This window comes from Salmo salar, chromosome 06 (assembly GCF_965601325.2).
Source record: "Salmo salar chromosome 06, fSalSal1, whole genome shotgun sequence".
NCBI lineage: Eukaryota > Metazoa > Chordata > Actinopteri > Salmoniformes > Salmonidae > Salmo > Salmo salar.
The window spans coordinates 38,030,985-38,045,156 of record NC_138296.1 but is presented as its reverse complement, the minus strand read 5'-3'; the positions used below and the strand labels follow the sequence as shown (position 1 = coordinate 38,045,156).

Here is a 14,172-nt window from a genome sequence, read left to right as displayed (position 1 = left end):
CAAGAGGGAAAAAACACTTTATTTTAACAAAAAGCTCCACATTTGGTGCCATGAGTGGCGCAGCATCTCAGTGCTAGAGGTGTCACTACAGACCCTGGCTCGATTCCATCACAACCAGCCGTGATTGGGAGTCCCATGGGGCGGCGCACAATTGGCCCAGTGTTGTTAGGATTTGGCTGGGGTAGGCCGTCATTGTAAATAAGAATTTGTTCTTAACTGACTTAGTTAAATAAAAAATAAACACGTTACACAGTCAGTAGTATTAACTTGCAACAGAACATAAGCGGTTCTCACAGTGCAAAACAAGTGTTGGAAATTGAAATTCTCATGAAGACCAATAAAATAAGACTCCCTACTAGTCACTTGACCTGGTTAGGTACACCATTTGGCCCACTCCTGTCTGACACGGTCTGCGTTTACAGGGCAACACTTTGGCTAGTGTCCCAAGGCACTCCATATGAAGTGTTTATTCTATCACACTCCATTACAACTGCTGCTTGACAGGGCATTCAGGGAGATATGATTCCCAAGAGCAATAAGGTTTGAGTGACTCAAAATTACAAGGAAATGTATCCCAGTTGCATACATTACAGTTTGCGTATAAAAATCAGTTCACATGCTAGAAATTGGCATCAAAGTAAAAGAATAAGTCAAGCAAATTTGAATGTTCCAGAGCCATATTTAAGGATCCCTGACTCAACTTTGTATATGATATCATCCGACGTCAACATCCAAACATGGAATGAAGAAATCAAAGGTGTTTCATATCACCTCAGAGCGTACAAGTGGAGCTGGAGTTGGGGGATTAGTATTGTAAAGAATGATTAAGATGTTAATTAACTACATTGTTAATAAATGTACTCAATTTGGCATGGAGAACCAACTTCAGATCAATCCAGTTCGCAGTTAAATCCGTGTAAAAATTATAACCTTAAGAAATACATTTTCTAAGATCACTCATTTTAAGATGCTAATTCTGTCAGCAGTACATTGATATGTATTGCAACACAAACATGATTCTAAACTGATGTGATTACAGGAAAAGGTCAACATGTTGGACAGTGAATCTTTTTTTTAAGCATGAGCAGCTTCACTTCTCTGATTACAGTAGTGCTCTCAGTCATACGGAGCATTGAATATCTTAATAAAATGGTCCCTTTCATGTAAGCAGCATTCATGTCAGCAAGAGCAGCTATTCAGTAACATTTGATAAGTGATTAAAAAGGTTTAAAAAAAATTAAGATTAAGGACTACAGTGGGAAGAGGGGCAGAACAAACAGCTGCTACAGAGCAACAGTGTCTTGTCTGCCCTGTTCATATGTCATCTAAATGGATGGTGTGGTCTCATTCTGAGCGCTGCTAATGGCATGTCAAGAAGATCTAGAGCCCTGTCCAGCTACGCAAATGAATGAAAGCCAATTAGGACATCCGTTTTTATTGGGCGCCTTACCAGAAGTATTACGTGAAAGGATGGGGTGATGGTCACTGAATGACAACTATCTGGTTTGGTCTCCTAGTGGAGAAAATTGTGTTTGAATATGGTGGTGGTCCTGTCCCCTCACTACACAGCCTGGTTGTGGTACAGGGGGCAGAGAGGTGACTCATCTTGATCTGTTTCATGAGGATGCTGCAGCACACCAGGGCCATGATCTAGGAGCAACAGGAGGAGGTGGGGATGCAGGGAGGAAAGGGTTAAGCAGAATGGGATCAGATAAAGAGAGCAGGGTGAGCGATCACCCCCCATCACCTTCAGGATTAGACCACATGCTGCAACAGGGTGAGATTCATGAGTGCAAATCACCACCTAAAATATTGCTTCTGAGACAAGCAAATGTACCAAGAAAGAGTGTGAATTGAAGACGAGAAACACTAATTCCAGACATTTAATGGTAGAAGTTGGATAGCTGCAGTGAGACTAGACATTGACCTTACTGAGCAGTGGAAAGAGAGGATCTGTGACTGTGCAAGGAAAGAATCATAGATCATTGGTGTAAATAAAGATGGAGGGGTAAGGAGTTACAGTGCATCAGCCACAGGTATGACGGGGAGCGGGGTGAAGACAGGGTCCTGGTTAGGGTTAGGGTGGGAGAGGACCGTAGAGGAGGAGAGGAGGATGTAGGGGGGAGGAGAGGACTGGGAGCGCTGGATCTCTTTGCTGAGGAGGGTGCTGCACACCAGGGCAAAGATCTGAAAGGATGGAGAGAGGGAAAGGAAGGGGGAGGGGAGAGATGGTATAGGATGGGAGAAACAGACAAATGTATGGGTTTATAACAAAGGAGAACCAGAGGGTTGGTTTGCTTCAACTCTCCTGACAATCAGTTTCATCATCACATTCAGCATGGGAACAATGTAACAACACCCGTCTGTGGCTCTCTTCTAACCAGTGCATTTCTAACCCTGCAGCAACATCTACCCTGGTTAACAAATTTGTCCACTGAACTGTGTGTAGTATTGCCTACCAGCATAGCAGCAGTCCCAAGGAAGAGGCCCATCACCAGAGGCGCTTTGGACTCAAAGAGGTTGAGAATCACTGTGGGGCAGGCCTGCAGGGGGACAGAGACACCAGAGGGGAACGGGTTAGGGCCTTGGGCTCAGTACAGAGCAGAGATATGGAAATCTAGGCCAGGCTCCTCGATGCCTCCATACTAGAAAAAACATAAAGTAACAAAATGTAATTTGTCACTGTCAATGGATTATTTTACATATGTTTTTATTATAGTCTTATACAGTCAATATGAGAAACGACTGATGCACCTGTAAAGGGCCGGTCCTGATGAGCAAAACAAAATGGTCCCAGTAAGAAAAAAAATCTGCCTAAAATACGTATTTTGCCAGACGTTGAAGTTATGTTCAATTTCGGTTCTGTATTTTATGGCACGTTGAAAAATACATATTTTCCAGACTTTGAAATCAGTTTTATTTTCGGTTCTGAATGAAAGTTGAAAAGATGTCGTTTATAGACGTCTATGTTTATCAAATCAAGGCCAGTCCACACAAGACGAAATCTGATTTGGTTCAGATTGGACCAAAAATCAGTGTCCGTGGACATTAAGCAAGGCCGCACCAAATCTGAACCAAACATAGACGTCTATGATTGGACCAAAAACCAACATCTGTGGACGTGGAAAATAAGGCCGGGCCGGACTGCACCAAGAAAAAAAATATGTCGGTCCTTGCTTACTGGGGTGTAGCCAACTGTCAGCCCACAATGGAATTTTATGAATGTCCATCCATGGGGTAGGCCCACCGTTTGTTAAACAGACCGTTGCATTGGCTGTGACTAATCAATTTGGCGATTAAAAACTCTGAATATCAGCTATCCAACATTATCAGGAGTTATCCTGAGCCTATTTGCAATGTGTTTACACAGCAGGAAATGCTGAAGTATTAAATATTTCGCTATGATCAGCTCAACAAATTTACAGATACAAACTTGAAGCCACTGATCATGACAATTTAACCCAGAGGGTGAAACTCCTGGACAGCAGTTGGTGTGACTAGCCTGATTGTCCATTCCATATTGTCCATTTTACTTTTACCTGTCCTGTTTTTAGCATATGTTGCTAAAGTGTAAGCACGTTTGATTGGGTGCCATTTAGGTTTGGTTCTTTGATCTGAGAAATCTGCATGTTGTAAAAGTGTCCAACTCATTACATTGACATAGATTATCTCCAGCCTGTAGGCTACAGAAAAAGGCCACGTACTCTTTCTACCATATCCTGTATTTGCTACATGATTTACACTAGATTTGATGGAACGTTGGTAGAGCGCCGCAGCAATGCGTCTCTCCAACAGCACCCTGGAGAGGTGCGCTGTGAATGGACAAGCGAAAAATGCCGTGCCTTTGAGAAAGTGGGCACAGGGCAGCTTCAGTGCTCACCTAAAAAGCTAATTTGCCATTGGTTGAGTGAATTTGTCATGGTTTTTAGGTAGAAAAATTTGAGGTTTTATGCGTTGTTGGAGGTGCGTCTTGTTCAGCTTAGTCTAGAAAATGCCGCCCTCGTCAATCTGCCACCACAGGCGTCTGCCTAGTGAGCGGGCCAGCCCTGCACCTGTAACTTATATTTACTCGCAAATATCCATTGGATGGACAACAATGCATGAAATACATTGAAGTTCAGGTTGCACATGTTTTTTAAGTTAATAGGATTTGGCCTATAATGAACACACTCACAGGGAGTCTGAGGGTCTCCAAAAAGCTGGTATCAGGACATGTTTTTCTGACCAAGAGGTCCAAGGCACCAACGACTCCACAGCAGTGCAACTAGAGGAGAGAGAGAGAGAGAGAGAGAAGGCAAGGGCCATTCAGAATGTGTACATAATTGTTACAATAGTTGTACAATTGTTATAGAGCTGTGGATTGAATTAGCTCTGATGGAATGAAATGTGCCTAACTAAAGCTGTGATGCTATTAATAGTTTGGGAATAGGTTTGATCTTTACCACATTGTGGAACATGGACAGGGTAACAGTCAAGCTAGGGTCTTGTTTGTTCACATACTGAGCGTACACAGTCATATAGAATTCTGCCAGCTGCTCTCCCACCTGTACAGCAAAAAGAGAAGACAACAACACATGAGGTAGAGTTACTGTTGACTACTACCACTTAATGAAATAGCACAGGGTTTGGTGATCTGCGTGAAAGGGAAGCCTTGGCTTGAAGTTGTTTATCATTCATAATTCACACTCCCTCTTTCCCTTCCCTCTCTCACCTTATCGCTTCTCACGTAGGCGAGCACACCAGCTACAATCTCTACTCCGGCCAGGATAGCCAGCAGGCAGGAAAACTAGGAGGGGCAGGTAAACAAATCAGGTAAACAGCAGAACACATACAGTATGAATTACCACACATATAACCACAGTATCACTGGATATGTATAAACTGTCCTTTTAAATTGACTTATTTCTTATGTGTTGACGTTAAATGTATGCACAATAAATCAACTTGAATTTGAAGTTGCAACAATGAGAATAGACCATGACCTTTCTGAGAAACTGAAGGTTACTATGTGCCTCTAAAGTAAATCACTGGCTATCTTCACAAGCTACTCAAGCATAGAATTGCTAACATTCCTCAACCGGAGTGCTGATTTTAATGTGAGAGCGATCACATACTGTATGACACGCTCAGTCATGCATCCAATAATAAACCACACAGAGAAAGCAACCGCTGCATCAAAATGGCAACAGGAAGCTCTGGGCAAGATAAATAATTCACTGTCTGATTTCTACCTTGAACCTGCAGCCAAAAACTAGTGTCAGCTCATCATAGCTGTAAATTAGTAAGTGCATTGCTTTGTCAATCTGAGATACGAAGCAATCATAATTGCATCATTTGTTTCTCTCTGACATCTAGGACTGTAGTGTGTTTCGTAGGGGAATAGCTAATAATAATAATAGTTTGGGTTATTTCATGCTGTGAAATTGTTTTCCAAATCTAGGAACTTTGTTAGACCCTTTGACCTCTTCCTTGAACTCACTATCCCTAAGAACTGGAAACCTGTCGCAATACCCATGGAATGGTGGTGAACCAAGAAACAGGTCACCCACTGAGTTGGCATACATTTTTGTGTATGACCATTTCCTGCAGCAAAGCTTCATACAGGAAGCAAGTATTTCCTATCTCAAGCTCTTGTTAAATGGGAGCTTAAAAGTCTCTGGCCTTCTCAGACAGAGGCAAGATTCCCAGTGCTCCTCTATGGTTGCAAAGTGCACCATGGCTCTTGAGGTAGCGGATCAGTTGAGGGATTGATGACAAGTGCTTGCTAGGCCTTTGAGAGGTCAGAGGTGCGGCAAGGAGAACCTGAGAATTCTGTGGCGGGAAAAAGCAGCAGGTTCACTCAACAATCCAAACACTCCATGTCACAGATTAGATTTCCACTGGTGCTTTGTGGGTATGGGCTTTGGGTGAAATATTGGGCTGAACAAGTTGAGATACTTTCTAGTGAGGAACTCTTATTAGGAAGTGAAACTAATGTATGTTCTTAATAGCTAAGGTTACTTACCTCTGCCCACTCATGCCTCTAAATCAGGGCTGTCAAATACTTTGTACCCCCACTTCAGTGTAGTGTAACTAATGGAAAATTGATGTTTTTCTTTTCGTTGTAGCTTACCACTCCCAATGCAGTCCTATTCTCATTGCATGCTCCATAGTCTCCGAAAACAGCCACGAGCAATATCACTGCTCCTAAAACAATCAACACTGACACACCTACAGTATGAGAGGGAGAAAGAGATGCCCATTTGTCAATGTTAGCTGTTCAGCATGAATTATTTTTCAGTAACACTTAAAAGGTATACTTTAAATTATTTTCAAGTGGTTTATAAGTCATTAATAAACAAAGTTGTATAGTCTGTCTATCCATGGCTTACAGCTGCAAAAAGCTTTCCAAAGCATTTGGGGATGAAATTTGTAGTGAGCAGAGTTGTGTGAGCTCACCGATGACAAACGGTTGTGTGTTGAGGTCTACGTTGAAAAATCCTCTTGTCTGAGAGCTTAACCTCAGCCACAAGCCCAACCCAAACATTGCAAAACCCACCAGCTGTCAGAGGAAGAAACAACAAACTGTGCATGAAACCGGTTGTGCAACCACACCTCAAGATCAGTCTCACACAAGGTGTTACCAACATAGTGTAAAAGATGTTCTAGTGTTAAAGGGATACTTCTGGATTTTGGCAACAAAGCCCGTTATCTATATAAACTCAGCAAAAAAAGAAAGTCCCTTTTTCAGGACCCTGTCTTTCAAAGATAATTCGTAAAAACCCAAGTAACTTCACAGATCTTAAATGTAAAGGGTTTAAACACAGTTTCCCATGCTTGTTCAATGAACATGTACCTGTGGAATGGTCGTTAAGACACTAACAGGCAATTAAGGTCACAGTTATGAAAACGTAGGACACTAAGAGGCCTTTCTACTGACTCTGGAAAAACACCAAAAGAAAGATGCCCAGGGTCCCTGCTCATCTGTGTGAACGTGCCTTAGGCATGCTGCAAGGAGGCATGAGGACTGCAGATGTGGCCAGGGCAATAAATTGCAATGTCCGTACTGTGAGACGCCTAAGACAGCACTACAGGGAGACAGGACAGACAGCTGATCGTCCTCGCTGTGGCAGCCCACATGTAACAACACCTGCACAGGATGGCAACAACAACTGCCCGAGTTACACCAGGAACGCACAATCCCTCTATCAGTGCTCAGACTGTCTGCAATAGACAGAGAGGCTGGACTGAGGGCTTGTAGGCCTGTTGTATGGCAGGTCCTCACCAGACATCACCGCCTATGGGCACAAACCCACCGTTGCTGGACCAGACAGGACTGGCAAAAAGTGCTCGTTGACGAGTCGCGGTTTTGTCTCACCAAGGGTGATGGTCAGATTCTCATTTATCGTTGAAGGAATGAGCGTTACACCGAGGCCTGTACTCTGGAGCGGGATTGATTTGGAGGTGGAGGGTCCGTCATGGTCTGGGGCGGTGTGTCACAGCATCTTGGACTGAGCTTGTTGTCATTGCAGGCAATCTCTCAACGCTGTGCGTTACAGGGAAGACATCCTCCTCCCTCATGTGGTACCCTTTCTGCAGGCTCATCCTGACATGACCCTCCAGCATGACAATGCCACCAGCCATACTGCTCGTTCTGTGCGTGATTTCCTGCAAGACAGGAATGTCAGTGTTCTGCCATGGTCAGCGAAGAGCCCGGATCCCATTGAGCAGCGTCTGGGACCTGTTGGATCGGAGGGTGAAATGTCCAGAAATGTCCGGGAACTTGCAGGTGCCTTGGTGGAAGAGTGGGGTAACATCTCACAGCAAGAACTGCCAAATCTTGTGCAGTCCATGAGGAGATGCACTGCAGTACTTAATGCAGCTGGTGGCCACACCAGATACTGACTGTTTACTTTTGACACGTTAGTCACATGTCTGTGGAACTTGTTCAGTTTGTTTCAGTTGTTGAATTTTGTTATGTTCATACAAATATTTACACATGTTAAGTTTGCTGAAAATAAACGCAATTGACAGTGAGGATGTTTCTTTTTTTGCTGAGTTTAGAAAATAGTAAAAATAAAAACCCTTGAATGAGTAGGTATGTCCAAACTTTCGAATTGTACTGTATATTGAAAGCAGTAACTCCCCTCAATGTACTGTGAACATTTCATGACTCTAGGACCAAGAAATGTATTCAAAATAGTTTCATTGTTAAATGGGGAAATATGGAAGTTTTTTTTCCCATTTCCTGAAAGGTTTGTTTTGGAGGTTTTCATCCGACAATGATGATTGGTAATATGATGACAGTAATGTCATCATGTAATGTGAGGTGCAGCACTGTTTAAAAAAAAAGGACTACAAATAAATATAGTCTAGTTTGGGAAAGCTAGATAAACAAGACATTAAGAATGTTTCAATAGGCATTCCTTTCAAAGCACAGAATAAATACTAAACAGAATAGCTTCCTCAGCCAGTGGGCAGGACTTAACTAGTTCAACTAATTAAACAGCACACCTGTGTGATTCTACTCTGCTATTTAAGTTTGTTTTTGGTTTCGTTTCTTACTTTTGATTCATTAATATGGGAATTCCCCTGCTTGAATTATCAGTTAGTGGACTAACCACACCCCAATGATGCAGTAAGTCTGTGGTTTTGCATCTGTCGGCTCATATTTCACATACTATTGCCTGTTCCATGATTTAGGCTTGCTTTTCAGCAGCAAGGTAAATGTTATTTTGTTGCTTCTTTTGTATTCTTATTACATTGATTGGATATAAAAGCCGATCAGAAGGGTCACCTAAGCGGTTGTGTGGATGAACGCCAACATGTTGAAACAAAATTTCTTGTTCATTTCCATTAATGAAGGAGAACTGATGTGTGCGTACACTACATACGCACGAACACACACGCATATCGAAACACAGACCTACATCCACATTACACACAATTTGCTGCTGTTTCTTTATTTTACTTTTACCGTTATCTTTTATCATTATCTATCCTGATGCCTAGTCACTTTACCCTGCCTTCATGTACATATCTACCTCAAATACCTCGTACCTCTGCACATTGATGTGGTACTCCCTGTATATAGCTAGCTGCACATTGATGTGATACTCCCTGTATATAGCTAGCTGCACATTGATGTGATACTCCCTGTATATAGCTAGCTGCACATTGATGTGATACTCCCTGTATATAGCTAGCTGCACATTGATGTGGTACTCTCTGTCTGTAGCTCCATTCTCCTGTATTTTATTTATTGTGTTACTATTTTATTTGTATTGTTCTTTTAAAACTCTGCATCGTTGGGAAGGGCTCATAAGCAAGCATTCCACGGTAAAGTCTGCACCAGTTATATTCAGCACATGTGACAAATCCAATTTTATTTGAAGTGGACAACTGTGAGCAATAGACATGAGCTGATACTTTGATGGGAAAGGGGTTTAATCAGACAGACAATACATGCAGCCTTTTAATAACAGCAGTGAATCTCTTACCCATACAGAGATGGTAGCAAGGGTCTGGACAAAATTGAAATATGAGATTTAGCTATTTGACTTTAAAGCTTATTTGGCTTTAAGTAAAGCATATATTATGGCAAATTCTGCCTAGGTTGATCAAAGATAAATATATAATGCCCTTTGAACTATTTACATTTTACACCAGCACCCTTCTCTTTCTCATACACACCAGATACCAATTTGTTACCACTAGGCCTACAGTTTAGTTAGATTACAGATACTTACAGCAAAAAGGATGTTGAAAAGGATGAGGATACACTTGCACAACTGGCCACATCCGTCCAGTGCCATGATCAAAAGTTGGCTAACACGCTACACTCAGGAAGTCAGAAATGCAGTCTGGTGTCCTGGGAAAAGAATGGAAGATATTGTAAACATTTAGATGTTTACAATGTGTGTGAAAAAAGTGTGGTGATAGGTAATAGACTGTGTCGAGGGTATGGGCCAATTTCACGCCATATGTATTGAATTCAAAATAAAATAAATGGTGAACATGAAAAATAAAGTTGAATGTATTTGAAGATGGGTCAATTGTCAGTCAGTACGGATATTAGAACCATGTCTATCTAATACATTTAATGACAAACCATCTAACTACTTAGGTAAACATATGAATTACCTGTTGCACAACATTCGGTGCAGGTGTATGGCGAACCAGTTACCAACACCTGCGCCGACCGTTGTGCAACAGGTAATTCATATGCTTACCTAAGTAGTTAGATAGTTTGTCATTAATAGACATGCTTCCAATATCTGTACATTATTGACCCGTGGTACGTTAGCTAAAACGAGGTGACGTCAGAACGTCTACCTAAGTAGGCAATAGAAAAAAAAGCCTGTCTATCATGTTGGGGCGGCAGCGTAGCCTAGTGGTTTGAGTAGTAACCGAAAGGTTGCAAGATCGAGTCCCTGAGCTGACAAGGTATAAATATGTCGTTCTGCCCCTGAACTAGGCAGTTAACCCACTGTTCCTAGGCCGTTATTGAAAATAATAATTTGTTCTTAACTGACTTGCCTAGTTAAATAATGGTAAAAAATAAAATGTTCATTGATTGGGTTAAGACGAACCGTCACTCCAAAACTAGCGGACAAATGGAGCCTCACTGTCTACGCCTTCGTGAAAGAAAAGAAACGAGTAGCGTAACCAAAAGGTAGTACATACAGTCAGAGCGTAGAAAAAAATTATTCGACAAGATTGGTTGCTGGGAAAGTTTAACCTAAATCATTTGTCATAAGGTTTTACTCTCGCTTTAAAAATTATTTGCTTACAAGTTTTGCATTTGTCTTATTTTTGTTTACAATTCTATACATTTTGCTTTCAATAGTTTTTTTTTTTGTTCAACATGCAATATTTCACCTGTCAAATATAATGTTTACATTCTCAGGTTTATTTTTCATGTTCCCGATTTATTTTATTTTGAATTCAATACATAGTGCGTGAAATTGACCCCATACGTGGGTTGGTGGAAGCATTTAGTTAACTATACAGTATCATAGACAGGGTTGAATCATTGCAAGGTAAATACTTCATTAGGAACATTTTGTAACAGCTCGTGTTTGATCTTCTACCTCGAACTACAGTGAGGGAAATGTAAAGCATGCTTTAAGAAATAAACCTACCTGGATTATTTACGTGCAGATCAGTCTCTTCACACTGCAGAATGTAACTGCGACACCAACCCGTTCTTAAATTTCAGACGTGTGTGAAGAAAACAATTTATTGTGGGATTTCGTCTGGTTTAAATCCAACCCCTCAATCCGAATGAATCATTTGATTGGATTAGGTTGTTGAGTGACGGGTGAGGGGGTCGGGGGGGCAGTACAACTCAGAAAACGTGAAAACAGAGGATTTAGGAGTGGCAACGATGGTGAAATGAAACTTATCTTTGGCCAGTTCTGGGAAAACACGTTTGTTATGCGACAAGCAGGTGTGTTGTGCATGTAATAATGAGTGAAAATCAGTAAGCAGATAAGTGTACTGTACAGTTATAGCCACATACAGTATATCATATAGGCCTTTCATGATCAAATGATCAAATCAAATGTATTTATAAAGCCATTTTTACGGCAGCAGATGTCGCAAAGTGCTTATGCAGAATAGTGATGGGCATTCTTTTCAGTGAGCCGGCTCGTTCGGCTCAGCTCACCAAAAAGAGCAGGCTCTTTTGCCTCCCAAACGGCTATTTAAAAAAATATGTTTTGTATTTTTTTTCAAGTCAAATCGTTTGCGATAGTTTGACTGGTGTTAAAACAATTCCAATTAAATTATTAAATGGAATCATACTCTACCTTAACCACAATGTATTTAAAAATACATTGGTTTGTTATGAAACTGCTATTAAACATTTGCATTTAAAGTATAACTTTTGAATGTATATAAACAAAGTGCATATAAATCTAACCATTCAAAACGAATACAATCTGAACAGCATAATAGAATATTGTACCATATCAAAGAAAAATAACAATTTGCAAAACTGCAGCATCCCACAAATTGGAATAAATGTAAAAAAGGATGCTATTACACATGTGCATTTAAAGTATAACTTGTTTCATGTATATAAACAAAGTGCATATAAATGTACCAATTCAAAACGAATACAATCTGAACAAAATAATATTGCACCATATCAAAGAAAAATAAATAACAATGTGCAAAACTGCAGCATCCCACTTAAAACATTTAAACTGGTCCCTCTTTTCTCTCTCTTCTTTATTGCCAAGTTATAACCAGCAGCACACAGCAATGCTGACCATATTTTGCTTTTATGAGAGATTTGCATTCAGAAATGCAAGCTGCCTCACTTTCGAGGGGCTGATGTGGTTTCTTCTCTCAGTAATTATTTGTCCCGTTTTCGAGAAGACCCTCTCAGAGGGAACGGATGTGACCACTGTGCAGTTGACCTGTCATGACTATAGTAAGCCTTGGGTAGACAGAGACCTCTTCCACCAGCTCAGAGGATCTGCAGATCTTTCAGAACGAATGTGTGCGCTTGAGCATTTAGGCCTATATTTTTTTTGTTTTGTTCTTTGAATTAGTTAATTCTATTCATTTAAATATTTTGATTATTCCTATGTTAATTTTTTTTAATTTTTATCTTCTGATATGCGAGCCAGCTCACAACGTTCACCTACAAGAGCCGGCTCTTAGAGCCGACTCGTTCGCGAACGACCCATCACTAATACAGAAACCCAGCCTAAACCCCAAACAGCAAGCAATGCAGATGTAGAAGCACTGTGGCTAGGAAAACTCCCTAGAAAGGTAGGAACCTAGGAAGAAACCTAAAGAGGAACCAGGCTCTGAGGAGCGGCCAGTCTTCTGGCTGTGCCAGATGGAGATTATAAGAGTACATGGCCATTAAGGTCAGGTCGTTCTTCCAGATGTTCAAACGTTCATAGATGACCAGCAGGGTCAAATATTAATCACAGTGGTTGTAGAGGGTGTAACAGGCCAGCACCTCAGGAGTAAATGTCAGTTGGCTTTTCATAGCCGACCATTCAGAGGTTGAGACAGCAGGTGCAATAGAGCGAGAGGGAGGGTTGAAAACAGCAGGTCCGGGACAAGGTAGCATGTCCAGTGAACGGGTTATGGTTCCATAGCGGCAGGCAGAGCAGCAGCACAACCAGGTGGACTGGGGACAGCCAGGAGTCATCAGGCCAGGTTGTCCTGAGGCATGGTCCTAGGGCTCAGGTCGAGAGAGATAGGAGTATTAGAGGGAGCATACTTAAGTTCACACAGGACACCAGATAAGACAGAAGAATTTCACCAGATAGGACAGACTGATGTAGATCAGGGATGCTCAACTTTGAGGAATAATGTTTACATACTGTTTGACCCACTTTATATGTACAGTATATATTGTATTGGCTCATCCTATATAACTACTGCTCTACACACCTTTTTTATTCATAAACTGTCTATACTGTATGTACACACCATTATTTATATACATTGTAGAATAATAGTGAAGACATCATCAAAACTATGAAATAACACATACGGAATCATGTAGTAACCACAAGTGTTAAACAAATCAAAATATATTTTATATTTAGCCATGCTAGTTAAGTGTGCATTGAATTCTAACTAAATCACAGACAGTGTCACCAGCAAAGCACCATCACACCACCACCTCCATGCTTCGCGGTGGGAACCACACATGCGGAGATCATACGTTCACCTACTCTGCGTCTCACAAAGACATGGCAGTTGGAACCAAACATCTCAAATTTGGACTCATCTGACCAAAGGACAGATTTCCACCGGTCTAACGTACATTGCTCGTGTTTCTTGGCCTAAGCAAGCTTCTTCTTATTGGTGTCCTTTAGTAGTGGTTACTTTGCAGCAATTCGACCATGAAGGCCTGATTCACGCAGCCTCTGAACAGTTGATGTTGAGTGTCTGTTACTTGAACTCTGTGAAGCATTTATTTGGGCTGCAATTTCTGAGGCTAATAACTCTAATGAACTCATCTCTGCAACAGAGATAACTCTGGTCTTCCTTTCCTGTGGCTGTTCTCATAAGAGCCAGTTTCATCATAGTGCTTGATGGTTTTTGCGACTGCACTTGAAGAAACTTCAAGTTCTTGAAATGTTCCATATTGACTGACCTTCATGTTTTAAAGTTTGATGGACTGTCATTTCTCTTTGTTTATTTGAGCTGTTCTTG

The 14,172-nt window shown here is 41.2% G+C and overlaps 1 protein-coding gene across 2 annotated transcripts; it reads right to left on the bottom strand.

Moving 5' to 3' along the window:
• Positions 1 to 11,383, bottom strand: LOC106607104 (CD9 antigen). Of its 2 annotated transcripts, none has more exons than XM_014203707.3 (9): positions 11,124 to 11,383; positions 9,729 to 9,850; positions 6,439 to 6,541; positions 6,113 to 6,210; positions 4,712 to 4,786; positions 4,443 to 4,544; positions 4,175 to 4,264; positions 2,460 to 2,543; positions 1 to 2,187 (listed from the first exon to the last, which is right to left on the bottom strand). In XM_014203707.3, the coding sequence occupies exons 2-9, from the start codon at positions 9,792 to 9,794 to the stop codon at positions 2,017 to 2,019; spliced, it is 789 nt and encodes a 262-aa protein (XP_014059182.1). In that variant the 5' UTR covers positions 9,795 to 9,850; positions 11,124 to 11,383; the 3' UTR covers positions 1 to 2,016. The 2 variants fall into 2 exon arrangements, with proteins under 2 accessions (XP_014059182.1, XP_045576372.2); XM_045720416.2 differs by having other exon boundaries at positions 1,420 to 1,650.
• Between the last annotated feature and the right edge of the window lie 2,789 nt (positions 11,384 to 14,172).

Coding starts and splice junctions, on each gene's coding strand:
- LOC106607104 (XM_014203707.3), bottom strand. CDS start 9,794: ATGGCACTGGACGGATGTGGCCAGTTGTGCAAGTGTATCCTCATCCTT. Junction 6,211..6,438: donor CACACAACCGTTTGTCATCG/GTGAGCTCACAC, acceptor CTCATACTGTAG/GTGTGTCAGTGTTGATTGTT. Junction 2,188..2,459: donor TTGGGACTGCTGCTATGCTG/GTAGGCAATACT, acceptor CCATCCTTTCAG/ATCTTTGCCCTGGTGTGCAG.